This window comes from Hemiscyllium ocellatum, chromosome 24 (assembly GCF_020745735.1).
Source record: "Hemiscyllium ocellatum isolate sHemOce1 chromosome 24, sHemOce1.pat.X.cur, whole genome shotgun sequence".
Classification (NCBI taxonomy): Eukaryota; Metazoa; Chordata; class Chondrichthyes; order Orectolobiformes; family Hemiscylliidae; genus Hemiscyllium; species Hemiscyllium ocellatum.
In genome coordinates, this window is record NC_083424.1 from 55,554,595 (window position 1) to 55,580,730 (window position 26,136).

General features: G+C 45.1%; 1 protein-coding gene across 1 annotated transcript; it reads left to right on the top strand.

Moving 5' to 3' along the window:
- Positions 1 to 855: 855 nt before the first annotated feature.
- On the top strand, positions 856 to 25,625 carry LOC132827218 (glutathione S-transferase theta-1-like). The gene is made up of 5 exons (XM_060843830.1): positions 856 to 1,093; positions 7,588 to 7,675; positions 18,763 to 18,913; positions 21,179 to 21,355; positions 25,321 to 25,625. The coding sequence occupies exons 1-5, from the start codon at positions 982 to 984 to the stop codon at positions 25,522 to 25,524; spliced, it is 732 nt and encodes a 243-aa protein (XP_060699813.1). The 5' UTR covers positions 856 to 981; the 3' UTR covers positions 25,525 to 25,625.
- The last annotated feature ends 511 nt before the right edge of the window (positions 25,626 to 26,136 follow it).

Genomic DNA, 26,136 nt, shown 5'->3' on the forward strand with positions numbered 1-26,136 from the left:
GTTATGAAACAAGCTGCAGGAAGGAATATTAGATCAGGTACCCAAAAGCTGGGTTAAATAAGGGGGTTTTAAGGAGTACCTTAAAGGAAGTGAGGCACAAAATTGGAGAGGTGTAGGAAGGGAATTCCAGACATTGGGGCCTATTTTGTTCCAGCTTTATTAGTTAAATGAATTAATAGTAATTCATTAATAGTAATTCATTCCAGTAATAGTCCAGGCTAGGTGAATTGGCCATACTAAATTCCCCATAGTATTCAGGGATGTGTAGGCTAGGTGCAATAGTCAGGGGAAATGTAGAGTAATAGGGGTAGAGGTAGGGGAAGGGTCTGGGTGGGATACTTTTCGGAGGGTGGGTGTGGACTTGTTGGGCCAAAGGGCTTGTTTCAACACTGCAGGGATTCTGTGATAAACAACTGGAAGAGGGTCACTGAGGGTAGATCAATTAAAATCAATGATGCACATGAGAACCAAACTAGAGGAGCTCAAATATCTCAGCACTGGGTTCGTGATCCAACATTAATAGGCTGCCTGCCTCATTCAAGGGGCACACAGATATCAGTAATGAGTCTTTGTTAAAGTCAAGTTACATTCTCTAACTGAATTATAGTTACAGGAGACACCAGTTAATGTTAAATTTGAGTAATTCTTTAAGCAGAGAGCTGCTGTTGTGTCGTCCATCTGGTTTGGAGCAGATTCCTGGCGCTAGGAATTTCACTCGCAGTTCCGCACAGCTTAGAACATGCATGGAAACAATACATGATCAGCTGGTGTGTTTTTAAGTAATGTGATTACTTTTCCTCATCCTGTGTGTGCTATTGGCTCTGGCAAGTCACAGGGAGTTTTGTTGATTTCCACGTTGGAGCAAGTATGTGCGTGCTGTGTGTTTGTGGGAACTGGGGGAGGGATTGGTTTGAGATCAGACAAAGACTGAGCTGCTGATTCCTCCAGTCTTGTTATTCTGCAAAGTCTGGAAGGAGCAGCATGGGCCTGGAGCTGTACTTGGATCTGAACTCACAGCCCTGCCGAGCTGTCTACATTTTCGCCAAGAAGAATAACATTGTGTTTGAGTTTAAGGAGGTCGATCTGTCACTAGGTAAGGATTGGCAGAATGCCAGTGCCCAGTTGGCACGACCATCTCCTAAACTTTTTCCGCAATTTGATCTTTTACGCTTATTCATTTTCCTCCCTCTTGCCCTTCCAATATTCTCTCTCTGCCTTCCTGCTCCCCTCCTCACCTAACATCTTCCCTGTCTCCTCTTCCCTTTAATTCCTCCACCGCCTCCCCTACCCTCTTTTGGTTTCCTTCTCCTCATCCCTCTCTTCCCTACTTGTCTCCTCTCTTGCCTCTCCACCCCCTCCCAGTCCTCACTCTTTCTCTCTCTCTCTCTCTCTTTCTTGTCCCTCACCTTTTCTTTCCTATCTCCTGCCTATGCCTCCTCCTCCTCTCCACTGTCTTCTCCTTCCTTTCTTTCTTCCCTTCTCTTCACATTCTCCCTCTATCATCTCTCCTCTTCTATCTCTCCCATCTCTTCTACTCTCTCCCTCTCTTGTTTCCCATCCCTCAAGCCCTTGACCATATAGGCATGGAATCATTCCATAAAGTCTCATATCTGATCAACAGAAAGTTCTGTTTTGCATTGGTTTTGTTTCCTGTCAGTGGTCGAGTGGGTAAAAAGGGCCATTCTTGTTGACAGATGCTTTGATGTCCTGTCACATGTCAAATGAAAACAAGAAGTGTAGGCAGATGAGTGAACTGAGCTGAAAATGTGTTGCTGGAAATGCGCAGCAGGTCAGGCAGCATCCAAGGAGCAGGAGAATCGACGTTTCGGGCATGAACCCTTCTTCAGGAATGAGGAAAGTGTATCCAGCAGGTTAAGATAAAAGGTAGGGAGGAGGGACTTGGGGGAGGGGCGTTGGAAATGCGATAGGTGGAAGGAGGTCGAGGTGAGGGTGATAGGTCGGAGTGGGGTGGGGGCGGAGAGGTCAGGAAGAAGATTAGGAAGGTTAGGAGGGCGGTGCTGAGTTCGAGGGTTGGGACTGAGACAAGGTGGGGGGAGGGGAAATGAGGAAACTGGAGAAATCTAGGTTCATCCCTTGTGGTTGGAGGGTTCCTAGGTGGAAGATGAGGCGCTCTTCCTCCAGCCGTCGTGTTGCTATGGTCTGGCGATGGAGGAGTCCAAGGACCTGCATGTCCTTGGTGGAGTGGGAGGGGGAGTTGAAGTGTTGGAGCCACGGGGTGGTTGGGTTGGTTGGTCCGGGCGTCCCAGAGGTGTTCCCTGAAATATTTCGCAAGTAGGCGGCCTGTCTCCCCAATATAGAGGAGGCCACATCGGGTGCAGTGGATGCAGTAAATGATGTGTGTGGAGGTGCAGGTGAATTTGTGGCGGATATGGAAGGATCCCTTGGGGCCTTGGAGGGAAGTGAGGGGGGAAGTGGGCGCAAGTTTTGCATTTCTTGCGGTTGCAGGGGAAGGTGAGCGAACTGACCATGGACTGTGGTGTGAGAAACATCCAAGTGGTAGGCATTGGAAAGAAGTGTGGGTTTGGTTGATTGAGGTATATTGAGGGAGATGCAGTTGTATCTGGGAGCTCCAAGGTTTATGTCACCACTGTCGAGTTCTAGAGTAAGCACACCACCCTCTCCTGGTCCTCCTTCAGAGGAATCAGTTGTTATGGTTCATACATGGGTAGAACTTGGGTAGTGTTGTAGAGTAGAGAGATCTCAGGGTTCAGGTACATAAAGTCTGCATCACATGGAGGCAGGATGGTTAAAAAGGTGTTTAGCATACTTGCCTTCATTGCTGAAACTTTGAGTATTGGAGTTGGGACATCTTGCTGAGGCTGAACGGGACATTGATGAGACTTCTTCTGAAGGACTGAGTCCAGTTCCAGTTGTCCTGTTATAGGAAGGAGAGGGTTGAGAAAAGGTTTTCCAAGATGTTGCTGGGAATGGAGGGTTTGAGTTATGGAGAGAGATTGGATAGGCTGGGACTTCTTTCACTGGAATGTGAGCAGTACTGGTGTCACTAATCTGATTAGTGACAAGGATGGATCTCATTGCAGTGCGCTCACCACAACTCCCTCCCTGCATCCTGCACCCATTTCTCCCCATTCCCTCCACTCACATCCCTCAAACACACCCCATGCTCCTGCCTCCCCCTCCACACACACTCCTCCACCTTAGCTTTGAATTGCCTGACAAAATAGTCCCTGGAGTTTGTGCACATAGAGCCAGTGACATTAGTGAGGCATGACACTGTGTCCCTGTGTGCACTCATTTCTCCTGGTGTTGGCATTCATTAGAAACATGGCCAATGCAATAACACATATTTGCTGCTAAAGCCATGCATTAATTGGCACAGGGATAAACTAAAATTTAAATATGTGGCTGAGAGAATGTTTGGGAAGGCAGAGGTTTCTGTGCATGGGTGACTGGCAGGGGCACTGGAGATAAACTGGAGTTCCTTCCACTGGGACAAACTTTACAGAAGGCATTCTGAGGCCGGTGTACTGGGAAATCAAATAATCAGGGCAGTAGCTAGGGCTTCAAACTGGTGAAGGAGGTGAGAGAATTCATGAAATTGGAAAGCAGCAAGAGAAATGGAGCAGAATATTGGGTAAAAATAGGACAGATCAGGAAGGGACAGAGTGAGTAACAAACATTAATGATGAAGGTGACATCAGGGAAATTAGTAAAGTCAAGTGTAAGGTGTTATGTACAAAGTATTCACAGGAAATTAGATGAATTAAAGAACTGATAGAAATTAATAAATTTAATCTAATTCCTTTAAGGCATTCCAATTACCAAGTGTTCAAAGTTGGACCCAAATATTGCAGGATTGTGTTTTTTATTCTTTCAAAGTTGTGGATGTCACTGGCTGGGCCATTTATTGCCATCCCAAGTTGCATTGGAGGAGGTGGTGATGAGCCACTATGGTCTATCTGTTCAAGGATTATTCACTTTGAGAAAATATGGTGGTTGGTGGAGTAGGGATGGTGGTGGGGGTAGCTATGTTAAAGAGTGGGATGAGGAGAGAAAAGAATTTAACTGAGAAAATCAAGGAGAATTAGTCTGGATGGGGCTAAGAAGGAACAAGGGGTTTAGTGAGGATGATTTAAAGCCATTCCCCCATAACAGTGTTTATATTGTAAGACAGTTTAGGTCAAGAAATTGGAGAGGCACACAATAACGGAAATAGAGCAATCAAGGGGTACTTAATCTTCATCATGACTGAGCAAACCAAAGTTGTGGTAATAATGTGCAAGATGAGTTCATGGAATGAATGCACAATGGCTTTCCAGATCAGAAATTGAGGAATCAAATAGGAAAGAGGTTATTTTGGATGTCATATTGTGCAATGACCAAGATTCATTAAGAACCTAGTGGCAAAAGGGTTTTCCTGAAAGAGTGACAACTATATGGAGGAATTACATATCAAGTCCGAAAGAGATTTTGTAAATCCAAAACTAGATCTTAAATCTGAACAAAGCCTGCATGGGCATGAGAGCGAGTTAGCTAAGGCAGATTGGGAAACTACATTAAAAGAGATGATAATAAAAGCAAAATATTGCAGACTTGGAAATCCCCACCATTCCAGCTGTGAAAGAGTATTACATTTGACTGGACCTGCTCAGTGCTTCCAGCATAGCCTGTTTGCATTTTATAAATATTTGACCTATTTTTCCTAATCAGTCTGTTCAGAAATGTTATTAGACACCTCTAGAGCAGGTGGGGATTTAAACCTGGACCCTCTCAGTCCAGGGGTAGGGACATTACCACTGTGTCACAAGAGGGCCCCGTTTGCACATTATACCAGCTGCTTCATCTTCCCTCCATTGTAAAGTTGGAAATGGGGATGTTTGCTGGCGATTGCACAATGTTCAGCATGATTCACGAGTCCTCAGACACTGAAGCAGTCATTGTTCAAATGCAACAAGATCTGGACGATATCCAGGCTTGGGCTGACAAGTGGCAAGTAACATTCACACCACACAAAATGGCAGACAATGACGACCTCCAATAAGACATGTGACCTTCAATGGTGTTTCAATCACTGAACACCACACAATCAACATCCTAGGGGCTACCATTTACTCAAAACTTGACTGGAGTCACCACATAAATACAATAGCCTCGGCAGCAGGTCAGAGGCTGGGAATACTGCAGCAAGTAACACACCTCTCGACTCCCCAAAGCCTCCATCATCTACATGGCACAAATCAGGAGTATGAGAGAAAGGTCCTCGCTTGCCTGAATGGTATGGCTCCAAAAGCTTGAAACTATCCTGGACAATGCAACCCATTTGATTGGCACCACACTCATAAACATCTGGTCTCTCCACCACTGTCCCTCAGCAGCCAGAGTGTGTACTCTGTACAAGATGCACTGCAAATATTTGCCAAAAATCCTTACACAGCACCTTCCAAACCCATGGGCACTTCCATTAAAAAGAGAAGGGCAGCAGATACATGGGAACACCACCCCCTGCAAGTTCCCCTCCAAGCCATCACCATCCTGACTTGGAAATATATCACTGTTCATTCAATGGCATTGGGTCAAAATTGTGAATTCCCCCTTTAATGCCATTGTGGGTCTCTCTGCAGCACATGGACTGCAGCGGCTCAAGAAGGTAGCTCACTCCCACCTTCTCAAGGGCAACCAACAATGCTCATATCCCGTCAGTGAATAAAAGAAATGCAATGGTAGTCAGATCATGGCCACTATTTTGAAACAAGACATCACTTGCAACAAGTATACGTTTCCTTAAGACACAGAAACTATCAAGTATGTTGTTTAACTATGGCTTTTAAGAGTTTGTAAACGAGTCAAAGATAGTGTTCATGTAAATGTAAATGCTCATAATGTCTGCAAGAGCAATAACTCTGTAGATTATTGGGGAGGGGTTATAGTTCAGTGAACACAGATAACAGAGAAGATTGCGAGTAGACTATAAAGAAACAGAACCAATTGTGAAGATTTCCACAGAGATGTAAATCAGAAGAGAGGACATTTTCTAATCAACCTGTTTAGGGATATTGTTCACACACCTTTGAAGTAGATGGGACTTCAACTCAGGCCTGCTGGCCCAGAGGTAGAGACATTACCACTCTGCTACCAGAGCAGTAAACCGTAATTGTTCAGTTCATGAAAATGAACATGAGTCTATCAAAGCCGAAACTAGTGAAGTGATAAGGAGAATAAGGAAATTCAAGATAATTTCTTGTCTTCGACTTCACAGTGGATGACATAAATCATGCTGAAACATAGAGGCACAAAGAGCCTAGCAAGAATGAGAAAACTGAAGAAAGATTTAGTTTAAAAATTAGTACTTGAGAAATTAATGGAACCAAAAATTAACATTGGCTTGAAATCTTGCAGAATGGTGTCTATAAATGACTTGTGTTCAGTTGTACGGGAATGGTGGCTATTAGCTTGGGATTCACTCCTGCTGCTTTAAGTTGACGCTAATATTGTAGTCATTGGGATGGAGGTGCAAGCCTATGTAACTTTGTAAAGAAATAATCAGAAACACGCATAAAAATTGGCATCTGTTCTAGCCTTCACAAACCAAATTTTGGGAATTTAACACAGAATTTCTCAGATTCTCATTGATTGATAGATTGTTAATGTACTCTCATCACTCAAGAAAGAAGAGAGAGAGAAACCCGGTAGTTAGGCCTGGCATCAGTAGTGAGAAATATTTATTTTCTGTTGAATAAATGTAGCAACAGAACATTGAGAAAGTCATCATAAGTTTATGAAAGCAACCAACATAGATTATGAAAGGGAAATGGGATTTAATGAATCTGTTAGTTTTAAAATATTTTCTCTAGTTGGGAAGATAAGGGAAGCCAATGGATACCGATGTAGATTTTCAGTAGTTGGTCTTTAACTATGTGTAATCTGTTTCATTTGTTTGAATGTGCGAATTGAGTTTGTACATTTACTGACATTATTTTGGGAGAAAGTGAGGACTGCAGATGCTGGAGATCAGAGCTTAAAAAAGTGTTGCTGGAAAAGCACAGAGGTCAGGCAGCATCCAAGGAACAGGAGAATCGACATTTCGGGCATAAGCATTCCTGAAGAAGGGCTTATGCCTGAAACGTTGATTCTCCTGTTCTTTTGATGCTGCCTGACCTGCTGCGCTTTTCCAGCAACACATTTTTAAGCTCTGATATTATTTTGGGTTGAGTACTGTAAAGGAGTGTGGCAGGAGAGGTGACAAGACTGGGGCGAATGGAGTGGAATGTTCTTCTGAAAGTTATAGGACAGGTGCCTGGAGGGTCTTCCCCCTGGCTACAGAGTCACGTCAGTGTCAGAATAAGTGGCTAGTCATCGACAAAACTGAAATGAGGAGAAATTTCTTTACTCAAAGGAATGTCTTTGGGATTTTCTACACGAGAGAGCTGTGGTTGTTCAGTCACTGAGTATATCATTCTAAAGGCCAACAGGTCTTTGGGAATGAATTGACAGGGGAAACTGAGAGAAGGATATGAAAGACCAGCCATGATTGTATTAAATGGCAGAGGAGGCTTGAAAATGGTACACCATCTGCTCCTGTTTCCTGTGGTCTTGTGTTGTCTGCAGGTCAGCAGTACAGTGAGGACTTTGGCAAAGTGAATCCCCTCAGACTGGTGCCAGCGCTCAAGGATGGAGACTTCACCTTGGGAGAGAGGTGAGGCCATGCTTCTATGATTAGAACAAACGCTGTTCTAAGCCAGGTGTGGGATTTGTGGCTGATGGGAGAGAGAATTCTTTTGTTACTTATTGTATCACAAAAACTGAGGGCGTGAAGGACATAAAAAACATAATCACTGGAAACAGCAGGATGCCATTCATCGTTGGAGCTTGCTCTGACATTCAGTAACCTCATGGCTGATCTGACCATGGCTCACTTTCCTGCCTCACCTTGATAACCTTTGACTAGATTATAGGATTAGATTACTTTAGGATACCTGGTCAGCATGAACAAGGTGGACTGAAGGGTCTGTTTCTGTGCTGTACATCTCTATGACCCAGCCTCCTCCATGCTTGGGAAGGAATTTCAGCAGACCCATGACCCTCTGAGTGAAAGAGTCTCTTAACCTCTGTCTTAAATATCTGTTTTTAATTGGTATGCCCTAATTCTATCCTCTCTGACAAGCTACATTACCTCCAATTGTTTCTGCTACAACATGGACCTCTGAGCTCCTTGCACAGGAGCTGCTTCTGACATCAATGTATCTGCCATTTGGCTTAGAGGCAAAGCATCCATTTTGTCAAGTCACCTCAGAATCAATAGAGTCATAGTCATAGTCACAGAGGTTTACAGCGTGGAAACAGGCCCTGTGGCCAACATGTCCACACTGCCCAGTGTTCACAATTAATCTAGTCCCATTTGCCTGGTCCATATCCCTCCACACCTATCCCAGCCGTGTACCTAACCAAGTATTTCTTAAATGACAAAATTGCACTTGCTTCACCAGTACCTCTGACAGCCTGTTCCAGATTCTCACCACATTCTGTATGACAAAAAATTGTCCCCCTGGACTTTTTGTATCTCTGTCCTCTAATCTTAAACCAATGTTCTCTAGTTTTATACTCCTTTTCACAGGGAAAAAAACTGTTGGCTATCTACCTTAGCTATGCCTCTCATAATTTTATAGACCTCTATAAGGTCACCTCTCAGTCTCATAGAACATTACATCGCATTCCAGGCCCTTCAGCCCTCGATGTTGTCGACCTGTGAAACCAATGTAAAAGTCCATCTAACCTACACTATTCCATTTTCATCTATATGTTTATCCAATGACCATTTAAATGCCCTTAAAGTTGGTGTCTACTACTGTTGCAGGCAAGGCATTCCACACTCCTACTACTCTGAGTAAAGAAACTACCTCTGACATCTGTCCTATTTCTATCACCCTCAATTTAAAGCTATGTCCCCTTGTGCTAGCTATCATCATCCGAGGAAAAAGGCTCTCTCTGTCCACCCTATCTAACCCTCTGATTATACTGTATGTCTCAAATAAGTCACCTCTCAACCTTCTTCTCTCGAACGAAAACAGCTTCAAATTCCTCAGAAGATCTTCTCTGCATACCAGGCAACATCCGGTAAATCTCTGCACCCTTTCCAAAGCTTCCACATCCTTCTTATAATGCGGTGACCAGAACTGTACATAATACTCCAAGTGCAGCCTCACCAGAGATTTGTATAGCTGTAACATGACCTCGTGGCTCCGAAACTCAATCCCGCTACCAATAAAAGCCAGTACACCGTATGCTTTCTTAATAACCCTATCAACCTGGGTGGCAACTTTCAAGGATCCATGGACAAGGACACCAAGATCTCTCTGCTCATTTACACTACCAAAAATCTTACCATTAGCCCAGTACTCTGTATTACTGTTACTCCTTCCAAAGTGAATCACCTCACACTTTTCCACATTGAACTCCATTTGCCACCTCTCAGCCCCGCTCTGCAGCTTATCTATGTCCCGCTGTAACCTGCAACATCCTTCATCACTATCCACAACTCCATCGAACTTAGTATCATCTGCAAGTTTACTAACCCATCCTTCTACGCCCTCATCCAGGTCATTAATGAAAATGATAAACAGCAGTGGCCTGAAAACAGATCCCTGCAGCACATCACTATTAACTGAACTCCAGGGTGAACATTTCCCATCAACAACCACCAGCTTCTTTCAGCTCACCAATTTCTGATCCAGACCGCTAAATCACCCTCAATCCCATGCCTCTGTATCTTCTGCAATAGCCTTCCATGAGGAACCTTATCAAACCCCTTACTGAAATCCACCTGCTTGGTTACCTTCTCAAAGAACTCAATAAGGTTTGTGAGGCACCACCTACCCTTCACAAAACCATGTTGACTATCCCTAATCAACTTATTCCTTTCCAGATGATGATAAATAAAGGCCATCTCTTATAACCTTTGCCAACACTTTAAATTAGATTCCCTATAGTATGGGAACAGGCCCTTCGGCCCAACAAGTCTACACCAACCCTCCGAAGAGGAACCCACCCAGACTCATTCCCCTACACTATATTTACCCCTGATTGATGCATCTAACACTAAGGACAATTTAACATGGCCAATCCGCTTAACCTGTACATCTTTGGACTGTGGGAGGAAACCGGAGCACCCGGAGCAAACCCATGCTGACACAGGGAGAATGTACAAACCCCACACAGACAGTCGTCCGAGGTGGGAATCAAACCCAGGTCCCTGGCGCTGTGGGGCACCAGGACTAACCACTGAGCCACAATGGAAGTAAGGCTCACTGGTCTGTCTTGACTCCCCTTCTTAAACAAGGGGACAACATTTGCTACCCTCCAGTCTTCTGGTACTATTCCTGTAGACAATGAAGACAAAGATCAAAGGCTCTGCAATCTCCTCCCTAGATTTCCAGAGAATCTGAGGATAAATCCCATCCTGCCCAGGGGACTTATCTATTTTCACAATTCCACTCTCCAGGTGAAAAACTCCCAGCCTATCCAGCCTCTCCTTATAACTCAAATCTTCCAGTCCAGGTAGCATCCCAGTGATTTTTTTCTGCAGCCTTTCTAGTTTAATAATCTCCTTTCTACAGTAGGGTGACCAGAACAGCACACAGTACTCTACATGTGGCCTCACCAACATCTTACCAATAGGATCACCTCTCACTCTTCTAAACTTCAATGAGCACAGCCCAACCTGTCCAAATGGTGCAAACAAGATAAGCCCTTCAACCCAAAAATGAGACGAGTAGACCTTTTCTGAATAGCATTTCCAAGGCCACAAGACTCCCTTCGCTCTGATGTGGACTGTCTGATGATTTAACACAATCAATGCAAAATTTGAACCTTTGCCAAAAGCAAAGTGAAACCCTTTTACAGCCTTGAACTTGTTTGCTGTGAGCCAAGAGACACACTGAAAAACACAAATATTGAATTAATCTGAAAAGGATCTTACACAACAAAACTCAACAGTAAAACTATTCCCAAAACAAGAGAGGTTTGTTTAAATGTATGGACCTTGAGGTCAGACCTGGCTATTGCTGGCCCAGTAGAGGGTAGGGGTCTTAGATAACATCTTTTCAAAGCAGAGATGAGAGGAAAACAATGATCTATTTTTTATTTTGTCAGTACAACCTTAGGATGTTTTAGAACATGGAACAGTACAGCACAGTACAGGCCCTTCGGCCCTCGATGTTATGCTGACCTTTTATCCAACTCTATGATCAAACTAACCTACATCCCCTTCATTTTACTATCATCCATGTGCCTATCCGAGAGTCAATAAATGTCTTAAATGTCCCTAATGTATCTACCACTACTGGCAGTGCATTCCACGCACCCACCACTCTCTGTGAAAAGAACCTTCATCTGATATCTCCCCTAAACCTTCCTCCAATCTCCTTAAAATCATGCCCCCTTGTGATAGCCATTTCTGCCCTGGGGAAACGTCTCTGACTATCCACTCTATCTATGCCTGTCATCTTTCTTCTCTCCAATGAGAAAAGCCCTAGCTCCCTCAAACTTTCTTCATAAGACATGCCCTTCAATCCAAGCAGCATCCTGGCAAATCTCCTCTGCAGTTGAAAAATGTGGTGCTGGAAAAACACAGCAGGCCAGGCAGCATCCAAGGAGTAGGAGAATCGACGTTTCGGGCATAAGCCCTTCTTCAGGTCTGCACCCTGTCCACAGTTTCAAAATCCTTCTTCTAATGAGGCGACTAGAACAGAATACAGCATTTCAAGTTTGGTTGACCAGGGCCTTATAGAGCTGCAGCATAATCTCACGGCTCTTAATCTCAATCCCCTGCTAACGATAGCCAACACACTATGCGTGTTCTTAACAACCCTACCAACTTGGGCGGCAACTTTGAGAGATCTATGGACATGGACCCCAAGATCCCTCTGTTCCTCCACACTGCCAAGAATCCTGCCTTCAACCCTGTATCCTGCATTCAAACTTGACCTTCCAAAGTGAATCACTTTACACTTTTCCAACTTGAACTCCATCTGCCACTTCTCAGCCCAGCTCTGCATCCTGTCAATGTCCCGTTGCAACCTACAACAGCCCTCCACACCATCCACAACTCCACCAATCGTTTGTGTCATCGGCAAACTTACTAACACACCCTGCCGCTTCCTCACCCAAGTCATTTATAAAAATCACAAACAGCAGAGGACCCAAAACAGACCCCAGAGCTCCAGGCTGAATACTTTCCATCTACCACTACCTTTTGTCTTCTATGGGTCAGCCAATTCTGTATCGAGACAGCCAAATTTCCTTCTATCCCAAACCTCCTTCCTTTCTGAATGAGCCCACCATTGGGAACCTTATCAAACACCTTGCTAAAATCCATATACACCACATCCAGTGCTCTACCTTCATCAGTGTGTTACGTCACATCTTCAAAGAGTTCCATAAGGCTTGTGAGGGATGACCTACTCCTCTCAGAGCCATGCTGACTTATCTCTAATCAAACTATGCTTTTCCAGATAATCATAAATCCTGTCTCTCAGTATCTTCTCCAGTAATTTGCCCACCATCAACGTAAGATTGACTGGTCAGTAATTCCCAGGGTTATCCTTATTCCCTTTTTGAACAAGGGAATAACATTTGCCACCTTCCAATCATCTGGCACTACTTCAGTGGACAGTGAGGATGCAGACATCATCGCCAAAGGCGCAGCAATCCCTTCCCTCACTTCCTGTAGAAACCTAGGGGTTATCCCGCCTGGCCCAGAGGACCTATCTATCCTTACGTTTTTCAAAATTTCCAGCATAACTTCCCTCTTAACATCAACCTGTTCAAGCATATCAGGCCGTTTCACGCTGTCCTCACAAATGACAAGGTCCCTCTCGGGAGTGAATACTGAAGTGTTCATTAAGGACCTCCCCTACCTCCTCCAACTCCAGGCACAAGTTCCCTCCACCTGCATTTCTCCCAGGTGAAGTCAGCAGTGACACGAGTGGTGACCTTTACCTCCCACATCCTGCAAGAGGAGCATGCAACTACCCTTGCTTCTATCCCATCTGCTCTAGTTTGCCAAAAGAGAATGGAAGAAACCTTACCAACCATCCAAATTGGGATTTTTAAAATTTGGTTATAAGAGGGAGATGGGTGGGAGGCAAGACACGTGTAGTGTTTCTGTATTAGCCCCTGCCCGAATATATTTGTTCACTTACCCAGCAGTCCCCATGTTGGCGTCCACTCCTTACATTAGATTAAATTAGATTACTTACAGTGTGGAAACAGGCCCTTCGGCCCAACAAGTCCACACCGACCCGCCGAAGCACAACCCACCCATACCCCTTACCTAATACTACGGGCAATTTAGCATGGCCAATTCACCTGACCTGCACATCTTTGGACTGTGGGAGGAAACCGGAGCACCCGGAGGAAACCCACGCAGACACAGGGAGAACGTGCAAACTCCACACAGTCAGTCGCCTGAGTCGTCTTCATCCTTCACTCCAGCATTTCACAAGGTAATATTTTATATTCAAATGTACCTTCCCGGCTGCCCCTGTCTCGCGCTCTATCAACTCCTGCTTTTTGTTTGAGTATTCTACGTGTTTAAGTAGCTTTGTTACCTCACATTATCTCGAGTGGGATTTGAATACTTTTACATTTATTTCCAAAATCATGTTACACTGTATAATATTGTAACCATGACTGTAATCTAATCCAGGATTTACAAACTCACACTTTATACCTCAGATCTCAAAATTTCTCTAGAACTAAAAATGAGAGATTCTATCTACAGAGAGTGATTAATTCTGGGGAGTTTCCTTTGCTGTAATATACCCAGTGAAAATATATTAGACACATCGGAGCATAGTGTCATACAGCACAGAAACAGACCCTTCACTCCAAATTGTCCATTCTGACCAGATATACCTAAATTAATCTAGCCCCATTTGCCAGCATTTGACCCATATCCCTCCAAACCCTTCCTATTCATGTATTCATCCAGATGCTCTTTAAATGCTGTAATTGTACCAGCCTCCGCCACTTCCTCTGGCAGCTCATTCCATACACGTACCACCCTCTGTGTGGAAAAGTTGCTCCTTAGATCTCTTTTAAATCTTTCCCCTCGCACTTTAAACCTGTGCCCTCTAGTTTTGGACCTCCCTAACCTAGGGAAAAGACTTTGGCTATTTTTTCTATCCATACTCCTCAGGATTTTCAAAACCTCTATAAGGTCACCCCCCAACCTCCACGCTCCACGAAAAATAGCCCCAGCCTACTCAGCCTCTCCCGATAGCACAAACCTTCAAACCTCGGCAACATTCTTATAAATCTTTTCTGAACCCTTTCAAGTTTTGCAACATCTTTTCTATAACAGGGAGACCAGAATTGAACACAGTATTCCAAATGTCACCTAACCATTATCCTGTACAGCCGCAACATGACCTCCCAACTCCTTTATTCAATACTCTGACCAAGAAAGGAAAGCATACCAAACACCTTCTTCACTATCCTATCTACCTGTGACTCCACTTTCAAGGTGCTATGAACCTGCACTCCAAGGTCTCTTTGTTCAGCAACACTCCCTAGGACCTTACCATTAAGTGTATACGTCCAGCTAAGATTTGCTTTCCCAAAATGCAGCACCTCGCATTTATCTGAATTAAACTCCATCTGCCACTTCTCAGCCCATCGGCCCATCTGATCAAGGGGGAGCAAGAATAACTATTTACCCACCGAATTCAATGTAATCACGGTTGATGCAAGATATCTCTGTTTAGTCTGGAAATTAGTTGGAAGTGAGGGCACTTTAGGGACAAAACAGAAGTTGCTGGAAAAGCTCAGGATGTCTGGCAGTAACTGGGAAGAGAGACCATTTGGGTCTGCTGACCCTTCCTCAGAACTCTACAGCAACTGTAGTTCCTTCAATTTTTATTTTGTAGCTAATAATGTTGATAGAGCTCGTATAATGATTTAAAATAATTTCTGGGTTGAGGATTGAGGCTAATAATGGGTTCAATTGGATCCAGTTTCTAAGGTAGCAGAAGCATGTGTTCGCCCTGATTGATGTGCTGGAACCCCAGGGTGGGACTTAAGCCCAGACTCTTTCAGAGGCAAGAGCCTGATCCAAATTTAGAGTGCTGCAATACAGAGGGATTTGGATATCTTTGTACATGAAATATAGACGGTAGCGTGGTGATCCTAGTGATATAATCCTTGGCCCAAGCATCCACAGCATCCTTATCTATGACCTTCATAAGAATACAAGAAATAGGAGTGGAAATAGGCCATTCAGCCCCTCAAGCCTGACCTACCATTTGATATGATCATGGCTGATCTCACCTTGGCTTCAACTCAACTTCCCTGTTTGTCCTCCATATCCCTTCCACCCATTATTAATTAAGAATCTGTCTAGCTCCTTTACTGATTGTCCTAGCATCCATCGCACGAAAAGCTATTGAATTCCACAGATTCATAACTCCTCGAAATAAGTAATTTCTCCATAAGTAACGATCTTCCTTCATAAGATCAGAGGTGAGCATATTGCTGATGATTGCACACGGTTCAACACCATTGAGGACTCCCAAATACTGAACTAAATCCTTGTCGAAAAGCAGCAAGACCAGGACAATATCCAGGTTTGACTGAAGAGTGGCAAGAAACATTAGTGCCTTACAACTGCCAGCTAAAAACCATCTTCAATAAGAGACAATGTAACCAGAGTCCTTTAACATGCAATGAGCATCAAACATAGCACAGTCCAGCACAGGAGCAGGTCCTTCAGCCCATCCTGTCAATGCTGACCATGGTGCCATTCTCATCTCATCCCACTGGCCTGCACATGGTCTGTATTCCTCTCTTCCCTGCCTGTTCATGTATATAAATGCATATATATATATATATATATATATACATACACACACACACACACACACACACACACACACACATATATCTGCTTCCACCACCTCCCCTGGCAGTGTATTCCAGGCGACTACCACATCTGCATAAAACCTTGCTTTATGCACCCCCTTTAAACTCCCCCCCCTCCTCACTTTAAACCTACACCCCCTAGGTATTTGATATTTCACCCTAGGCAAGAGGCTTTGACTATACACACTATCTGTGCCTCTCATCGGTTTATAAGTTCCTAGCAGGTCAGCCCACAGCCTCCAAAGCTTTAGTGAAAACAAACCAAGACTGACCAAGCTCTCCTTATTGCTAATATACTCCAATTCAGGCAGCATCCTGGCCAAGGCCTTCACGTCCTTCCTGTAAAGTGGGGCCCAGAACAGCACACCGTATTCCAAATGTGACCAAACCAACATTTTATACAGCTGCAACATGACTTGCCACATTTATAATCAGTGCCAGCACACCTTTATTATCTTGCCCATTTGTGTTATCACCTTCAGGGAGCTGTGAACTTATACCACAAGGTCCCTCCATATATTAATACTCCTCAGGGTTCTGCCATTTACTGTCTATTTTCATCTTGCATTTGACCTCATTTTGCACTTGTCTGGATTAAACTCCATCTGCCGTTCCTCCACCCAACTTTCCAACTATTTTTTATCCTGCTGTCTCACTATCCACAACTCCAAACCTCACCAATGTTCATGTTCATCCACAAACAAACTTACTACTCAGTCCACCCACTTTCTTGTCCAAATCTTTATATATAAATTACAAACAACAGAGGACCCAGCACTGATCCTTGCAGGACACCACTGGGCACAGACCTCCAGTCAGAAAAACACCCCTCCACAATTACCCCCTGTCTTCTAGGACCAAGACTCCCTTCTGTCTTCTATAACTTCAACATCATTGATTCCCCAATTATCAACAACGTGGGGTTACCATTGACCAGGAACTCATCCGGACTTACCACATAAACACGATGGCTATAAGAACAGGTCAGAGGCTAGAACAGTACAGCGAGTAACTCACCTCCCCACTCCCCAAAGTATGTTCACCATCTACAACACACAAGGCAGAAGTGTGATAGAATATTTCCCACTTGCCTAGATGGGTGCAGCTCCAGTAACACTCAAGAAGTTTGACAGTATCCAGGGCAAAGCAGCCCACTTGATTGGCACCACACCCACAAGCATCCACTCCCCCCTCCACCGACACGAAGTAGCAGAAGTGTGCACCATCTACAAGATGCACTGCAGTAATTCACCAAAGATTCTGAGACACCACCTTCCAAACCCATGACCACTTCCATCGACCAGCATTGTGGGTTGACCTCCCTGCATGTGGACTGCAGCGGTTCCTGAAGGCAGTTCACTACCACCTTCTCAAGGGCAACTAGGGACGGGCAAAAATGCTGCCCCAGCCAGTGACACCCATATCCTATGAATGTATAGAATATAAATTGGGAAAGTAAATGGTGGCTTGGCTCTTTTTGTAAGGGTGTAATTGTATAAAAGTAAGAAAGTCATGTCACAACTGCATAGGGTATTGGCGAGACCACATTTGGAATACTGTGTACACATTTAAGGCTCCTTTCTTAGGAGGGATACTCTTCCATTGGTGGCAGTGTTGGCTAATTCCTAAGCTGAAGGAGCTGCTATGTGACAAAAGATTAAGCATGTTGGGCCTGTACTCACTAGAAGAAAGTGAGGACTGCAGATGCTGGAGAGCAGAGCTGAAAAGTGTGTGCTGTTGGAAAAGCGCAGCAGACCAGGCAGCATCCGAGGAGCAGGAGACTCAACATTTCGGCCATAAGCCCTTCTTAAGGAATGAGATTGGTGTGCCAGGCAGGCTGAGATAAAAGGTGGAGGGGGGTGGGGGTGGATTCAGCACCGTCCTCTTGACCTGCAATCTTCTTCCCGACCTCTCTGCCCACACCCCCTCTCCGGCCTATCACCCTCACCCTCACCTCCTTCCACCTATCGTATTCCCAGCGCCCCTCCCCCAAATTGGCCCCCTCCCCCACCTTTTATCTCAGCCCGCTTGGCACACCCTCCTCATTCCTGAAGAAGGGCTTATGCCCGAAACGTCGATTCTCCTGCTCCTCGGATGCTGCCTGACTTGCTGCGCTTTTCTAGCACCACAGTTTTCAACTCTGTACTCACTAGGGTTTGGAAGATCAGAGGTAATCTTAGTGAAACATATCAGATTGTGAATGCAGAGAGCTTGTTACCCTTTTTGCATGCATCTAGAATTAGGTCGGACATTTTCAAACCAGTGTAGCCATTTAAGATAGAGATGAAGAGGAATTTAGTCTCAGAGGGTTGTTCATCTTTGGAGCTGTCATCCCAGGCAACAGTGGAGACTGGGTTGGTGAATAGCTTCAAGGTTCAGACAAGGGATGTAGGGAATCAGCAGGAAGGTGGAGTTATATTCACAACCAGATCAGCTCTGATCTTACAGGCTCATGCTGTAGGCTGGAGGAGCTGAATGTTTTCCTCCTCTTATTCTAATTCTTCTGATTTTAAGGAAGATGCGATTCATCTGAGATGAGAGAATATTAAGGAGCAACTTAACAGAGGTATTAAAAACTAAAGGGAAGGGGGTGTAGGGAACAGGATTTGACAAGTGAGTTGAGCTTTCCAGGATTGAAATCACTTGGAAATCCTGAGAAAACTCTTGACAGAAACTTTGAAGAAACTCTCCATCTGAGCTTTATTTCCAGCCTCCATGCTGAACTCTGAGGTAGAGCTGGATCAGCAGAAGTGGACAGGGACACAGAGTGGACCAGGAGTAGGATGTGGAGAGTGACGCCGGGGCAGGGAGTGACACTGACAGAGAGTGATGATAACGGACTGTCTCTTTGATTCTCTCCTGAAGTGTGGCGATTCTCAAATACCTGGCGTGTAAATACAAGACACCCGACCCCTGGTACCCAGCTGATCTCCAGAGGCGTGCCCGAGTGGATGAGTATCTGGCCTGGCAGCACATGACCATTCGATATCAGGGATGCAGGATTTTCATGTTCAGGGTAACGCCACTTACTTCTCTTGCTTTGATTCTTGGACAGGATCGATTTAGTCAGCTTTCACAAAGCTGTGAGATTTCCATTCCTCTCTCAGGAGTTATTCCCCACATTTCATTATTACTCAGACATCCCTGTCCTGAGTGTCTACACCCTACCAGAGGTGACAGTGCCATCAGCAGCTTTAATTTTAAGCTCTCGAATCCATTCTCTAAACCTGTCCACAACTCTCTCTCTCTCCATTCTCAACATAGTCCTTAAACCCTCACTCTTTGTCCCAAAGTCAGTGGTGAAGGAGGCCACCGCTGAGGTTGGTGCCATTTGTTGGCAGGGCAGGGTTGGTCCTTCAGGAAGAGGCAGTTTACGAGAGAGAGAGCCTGGACGTTGGGGCAGGAACATTCAATAAAGGAAAGGTTCAGGAGATGGCCTATTGGAGGGAAGAGCTATCCAACTGAGAGAAGACTTGTTTATTGTAAAGGGGGGGGGGCCATTCATTGGAGCAGCGGTTGTTTATTGAGGACAGGAGAACATGTTTATTAGGGACATGGTGTGGGTGTTGATTAGGGATGACAAGGAAATATTCATTGGGGATTACAAGGAATGTTTTTTGGGGAATACAGGAACATGATTATTGGGGATTACAGGGGGTGTTTATTAGGGATTACAGGGGGGTGTTTATTGGGGATTATGGGGGTTGGTTATTGGTGATTACAGGGGGGTGTTTATTGGGGATTATGGGGGTTGGTTATTGGTGATTACGGGGGATGGTTATTGGTGATTACAGGGGGGGTTTATTGGGGATTACAGGGGTTGGTTATTGGGGATTACAGAGGGGTGGCTATTGGGGATTACTGGGGATGTTTATTGGGGATTACAGTGGATGTTTATTGGGGATTACAGGAGGATATTTATTGGGGATTACAGGGGGAGGTTTGTTGGGAATTACAGAGGGATATTTATTGGGGATGTTGCGTAGATGGTTATTAGGGATGACAGTGGGATATTTATTGGGGATTATCGGGGACTGCTTAATGGGGATGACGAGGAGATATTTATTAAGGATTACAGGGGGATGTTTATTGGAGATAACAAGGGAATGTTGGGAGAATTTGTTTGGGGGAATACAGGGGAATGTTCATTGAAGACAACAAGGGGATGTTTACTGGGGACAATTAGGGGATGTTCAATGGGGATGACAAGATGGTTATTGGGGATTATAGGGGGATATTTAATGGGGGTAACGAAGATTTTATGGGGATGAAGAAAGTAAGGGAGAACATTTACTAAGCTTTGGAGATGGCAATTTCCAAACAGGAGAAAGATAGCAAAGAGAGCAAACACGCCATGTGCTTTGAGGGGGTAGAAGTGGAGGGAATGTTTGTTGGTTGTTGAGAGTACAGCTGGTGAGAGAGGGTAGTCTGACCAGAGAGAGTGACCCTCACACATTAATCATTCAGGTGTCAGTATGAGATATGCAGGTCCCTTTTAGATATTAGCTACAACAGCTTCAGAGCTGACTGGGAGCAGATGACAGCTCATTGGTCTTTGCATTAAAGAGGCATTCTTATGGTGCAGTGTTCATGTCCCTACCTCCTGGACTGGAAAGTCTTGTTTCAAGTCCCCCCTACTCAGGAGGTAGGTAAGTGGAGGGGATCCCAATTCTGTTTGCCTGCCTCGTTTCCATGGTTACGTCTTTGGTTTGGTGTCCTTGGAAAGGGACCATATCGTAGCCTCAAAGCCTTCTGGGATAGATAGGTGCTGCAGAGCTCCAGGCCATTATTTTCCCCACTCCACACATAAACACCTTTTCAATTTAGTTCCCTCACTTACTGAATTTTGTAAACCTTTGTGGGGAATGTTTTTAATTTGTTCACTTGTGTGATTGGTTAATTTGGTGTTGGGTTTCTATGGTGAATAAAAAAAGGACCAGCTTCTTGTCCAGGGGGATCTGGAAAGGGGGAGGATCCAGAGGGAAAGGTGGAAACTGATGTTTGTGATGAACTATAACTTTACAATAAAATTCTTGAATAACTCTGGAGGTTTTATATTGCCAAATTAAAAATAGCGCTACCAGTTTGTCAAATGGAGGGTTATATTCAGTATTTACATTGTCAAGGAGCCTGGCAACATGTAAGTGAGTTTGAAACTTCCCAGAACACAACTGCAGTGTTTGAGTTCAGCCCCTGCTCTGGCCATGATCCTCAGGGCTGTGGTTGACCTCCTGTGAGTGAACCTTGACCTGGTGATCTCTCCTCATGTGTTTGCCCTCAGGGCCTGTTGCCAGTTTTAACTGGGCAGCCAGTGCCTAAGGACAGAATGGACGAGGCCGTACAGGATCTGCAAACAGCCATCCAGATCTTTGAGGACACCTTCCTGCAGGACAGACCGTACATCGCAGGACAGGAAGTGTCCCTGGCTGACCTGGTCGCTCTCGTCGAACTGATGCAGGTGAGAGAAGCGGGACTGGGTTCGATCACACTTCCAGCTGATCAGGTGATTCCACCGACAGACTAATTCAATTGGATAGATTAGATTAGATTAGATTACTTACAGTGTGGAAACAGGCCCTTCGGCCCAACAAGTCCACACCGACCCGCCGAAGCGCAACCCACCCACACCCCTACATATACCCCTTACCGAACACTACTGGCAATTTAGCATGGCCAATTCACCTGACCCACACATCTTTGGACTGTGGGAGGAAACCGGAGCACCCGGAGGAAACCCACGCAGACAGGGGGAGAACGTGCAAACTCCACACAGTCAGTCACCTGAGGCGGGAATTGAACCCGGGTCTCTGGTGCTGTGAGATCATTTTCCAAGAAATGGAATTATAAGCACATCCTACAAATCTTTCCTCTCCTTTTTCATTGGCTCCAAAATCTTGCTCAAATGACAATTAGTCATATTCAGATCCTGTGATCAGACTTTGAGGTGCTATGGAATAAGTTACAGGAAGGAAAATGAAACAAAAACTCTGTGGATTACCCCGAGTGCTACTCTTTATTAAGTCCAGAGGTATAAAGCGATGGAGGGTATGTATGAGTTTGGAAGGACTGTACAAGACAGATGGGTTTCAGATTCAGGGAGGTGGGCACCATCATACACAGGGAGGACAGTTGGGGGTCATACCTGGCCGTAGAGAGTGCTCATGGTTTTTGGAGGTCAGCTCCAGGACATCCCTGCAGGAGTTCCTCAGGGTAGTGTCTTAGGCCCAACCATCTTCAGCTGCTTCATCAATGACCTTCCCTCCATCATTAGGTCAGACGTGGGGATGTTTGACGAATATTGCACAATGTTCAGCACCATTTGTCACTCCTCAGCTTTTAAACAGTCCAAACACAAATTCATCAAGGCCTGGACCATATCCAGGCTTGGGCTGACAAGTGGCAAGTAGCATACATGTATACAAATGCCAGGCACTGTCCATCTCCAATAAGGAACAATCTAACCACCACCCTGTATATTCAATGGTGTTCCCATCACTATATCCCCTATAATCAACATCTAGGGGGTTATCATTGACCAGAAGGGCAGCACACTGGCTCAGTGGTTAGCACTGATACCTCACAGTGCCAGTAACCCAGGTTCAATTCCCCCCTTGGCAATCTGACTGTGTGGAGTTTGCACATTCTCCCGTGTTGCCTGGGTTTCCTTCGGGTGCTCCAGTTTCCTCCCACAATACGTAAATGAGTGGGTTGGCTATGCTAAATTGCCCATAGCGTCCAGGGATATACAGGCGAGGTGGATTAACCATGGGAAATTCAGCACTACAGGATACGGTAGGGGGTGGTTCTGGGTGTGATGCTGTTCAGACAGTTGGTGTGGACTCAATGGGCTGAATGGCCAATGTGCAAGGAAAGGTTGTCACACAGGTGTCGGGAATGAGCTGGCGGGGGGGTGGTAATAGCAGATATGATCGCCAAGTTTGAGAGGAATTAAGATGGGCTGGATGACTAAAGAAATTGAGGGTTTGGTTAAAAAAAGAAGGAAGCATATGTCAGGTATAGACAGGATAGGTGGAGTGAATCCCGAGAAGAGTATAAAGGAAGTAGGAGTTCACTTAAGAGGGAAATCAGGAGGGCAAAACGGAGACATGAGATAGCTTTGGCAAATAGAATTAAGGAGAATCCAAGGGTTTTTACAAATATATTAAGGATAAAAGGCAAACTAGGGAGAGAATAGGGCCCCTCAAAGATCAGCAAGGTGGCTTTTGTGTGAAGCCACAGAAAATGGGGGAGATACTAAATGAATATTTAGCATCAATATTTCCTGTGGAAAAGGATATGGAAGATATAGACTGTAGGGAAATAGATGGTGACATCTTGAAAAATGTCCATATTACAGAGGAGGAAGTGCTGGATTGTCTTGAAACGGTTAAAGGTGGATAAATCCCCAGGACCTGATCAGGTGTACCGAGAACTCTGTGGGAAGTGAGAGAAGTGATTGCTGGGCCTCTTGCTGAGATATTTTGTGTCATGGATATTCACGGATGAGGTGCCGGAAGACTGGAGTTTGGCAAACGTTGTAGCACTGTTTAAGAAGGGTGGTAAGGACAAGCCAGGGAACTATAGAGCCTGACCTCGGTGGTGGGCAAGTTGTTGGAGGGAATCCTGAGGGATAGGATGTACATGTGTTTGGAAAGGCAAGGACTGATTAGTCAACATGGCTTTGTGTGTGGGAGATCATGTCTCTCAAACTTGATTGAGGTTTTTGAGGAAGTAACAAAGAGGATTGATGAGGGCAGAGCAGTAGATGTGATCTATATGGACTTTATTAAGGCGATCGACAGGTTTCCATATGGGAGACTGATTAGCAAGGTTAGATCTCACGGAACACAGATAGAACTAGCCATTAGGATACAAAACTGGCTGAAAGGTAGAAGACAGAGGGTGGTGGTGGAGGGTTGTTTTTCAGACTGGAGGCCTGTGACCAGTGGAGTGCCACAAGGATCGGTGCTGGGTCCTCTACTTTTTGTCATTTATATAAATGATTTGGATGTGAGCATAAGAGGTATGAGTATAAGAGTAAGTTTGCAGATGACACCAAAATTGGAGGTGTAGTGGACAGCGAAGAGGGTTACCTCAGATTACAACAGGATCTGGATCAGATGGGCCAATGGGCTGAGAACTAGCAGATGGAGTTTAATTCAGATAAATGCGAGGTGTTGTATTTTGGGAAAGCAAATCTTAGCAGGACTTATACACCTAATGGCAAGGTCCTAGGGAGTGTTGCTGAACAAAGACACCTTGGAATGCAGATTCATAGCTCCTTGAAAGTGGAGTCGCAGGTAGATAGAACAGTGAAGAAGGCATTTGGTATGCTTTCCTTTATTGGTCAGAGTATTGAGTACAGGAGTTGGGAGGTCATACTGTGGCTGTACAGGACATTGGTTAGGCCACTGTTGGAATATTGCATGCAATTCTGGTCTCCTTCCTATCAGAAAGATGTTGTGATACTTGAAAGGGTTCAGAAAAGATTTACAAGGATGTTGCCAAGGTTGGAGGGTTTCAGCTACAGAGAGAGGCTGAACAGGCTGGGGCTGTTTTCCCTGGAGTGTCGGAGGCTGAGGGGTGACCTTATAGAGGTTTACAAAATTATGAAGGACATGGATAGCGTAAATAGGTCAAGTCTTTTCCCTGGAGTCTGGGAGTCCAGAACTAGAGGGCATTGGTTTAGGGTGAGAGGGGAAAGACATAAAAGAGACCTATGAGGCAAACTTTTCACACAGAGGGCAGTGTATGTATGGAATGAGCTGCCAGAGAAAGTGGTGAAAGCTGGTACAATTGCAACATTTAAGAGGCATTTGGATGGGTATATGAATAGGAAGGGTTTGGAAGGATATGGGCCGGGTGCTGGCAGGTGGGACTAGATTGGGTTGGTATATCTGGTCAGCATGGACGGGTTGGACCGAAGGGTCTGTTTTCATGCTGTACATCTCTATGACTCTACAATTCATTCTGAAATTTGGTTCTTAAATTTGAACAGAGGAAACTCAAAAGGTTGGAACAGATGAAGTGTCAGGAAGGACAATGGCAGGGCCCATGAATTGTCCCCTCTTGCCTATTCTTCTTTCCTGCTCCTCGGATGCTGCCTGACCTGCTGGACTTGCCCAGCACCACTCTAATCTGGACTCTGAGCTCCAGCATCTGCAGTACCCACTTCCATCCATTCTTTGGCCCAGCCAGCCCAGTCTGGTTTCACAGACCTGACACTGGGCACTGGCTCCCAACATGAAAGGGGACCTGGTGGCAAATCTATTTCACCCTCGGCCACTGATTTAATTTGGGGTATGTCACTCGCGAATTTCTCATTCTCATTAGCTGGTAGATTCCTCGGCTAAAGTGTCTCCTTCGAATCTCTCAGCCTACACTTTGGCTTTTAGTTTTGTTATCTTCCCCTTCTCCCTGCAGCCTGTGGGAACAGGACTCGACCCCCTGGAAGGACACCCGAAGCTCATGGAATGGCGGGAGCGAGTCAAGTGTGACGTGGGTAAGGAGCTGTTCGATGAGGCCCACGAGAAGCTGATGAAGTGTATGCAATTAATAAATGCTCTGGACCGTAACGCTCCTTCAATACAGCAGTTTCTGAAACAAGTGCAGAAGAAATTCAAATGAAGGGGCTTGTGAGTCCAAAAGTCTACCATGCTAACTGCGGTTTGGCTAATACCCTCCAGTATCACCTACAATCAAATAAACTGCCCGAAACAATGAAACAATGTGTGTTGCTGATTCACCTTTACCTCACACTTTACTCATCAATATCTCTCTTTTCTCTGATAGAGCCAACACTTGTGTAAGTAATCTGAGGTAATTATCGACACAGGCACATCCACTTGGAAGGAGGTCTTATACAGAACAATGAGAGATGACCCGATTACAAGAGACAGGATTCCTCGAGGCTCTGACAGGGCAGTATAGGAACAAGGAGCAGGATAAGGCCATTCAGCCCGTCGAGGCTCTCACAGGGCGGTATAGGAACAAGGAGCAGGAATAGGCCATTCAGCCCGTCGAGGCTCTCAGAGGGCAGAGCATTTTACAAAGCGAAGGCGTCCTGCATCATGGCCTTGGCAGGGTCAGGTTCAGTGTGGGAGCCCAGTTCTCCTCAAAGGGAAGAATAACAGACTGTGTCAACTTGAAGGTGTCGTGGTCAGAGGCAGGAAGAGGGGGCCATTCACCAAACAATGGTCTCTTCAGATTCGAACACAGCACTGAAACACTCCCTTCAGA

What these genes read in the sequence shown, in the direction of transcription:
- LOC132827218 (XM_060843830.1), top strand. Translation starts at nt 982, where the DNA reads ATGGGCCTGGAGCTGTACTTGGATCTGAACTCACAGCCCTGCCGAGCT. An exon ending in GACTTCACCTTGGGAGAGAG is followed by an intron (nt 7,676 to 18,762) that starts GTGAGGCCATGC and finishes TCTCTCCTGAAG; the next exon opens with TGTGGCGATTCTCAAATACC. An exon ending in GCAGGATTTTCATGTTCAGG is followed by an intron (nt 18,914 to 21,178) that starts GTAACGCCACTT and finishes GTTTGCCCTCAG; the next exon opens with GGCCTGTTGCCAGTTTTAAC.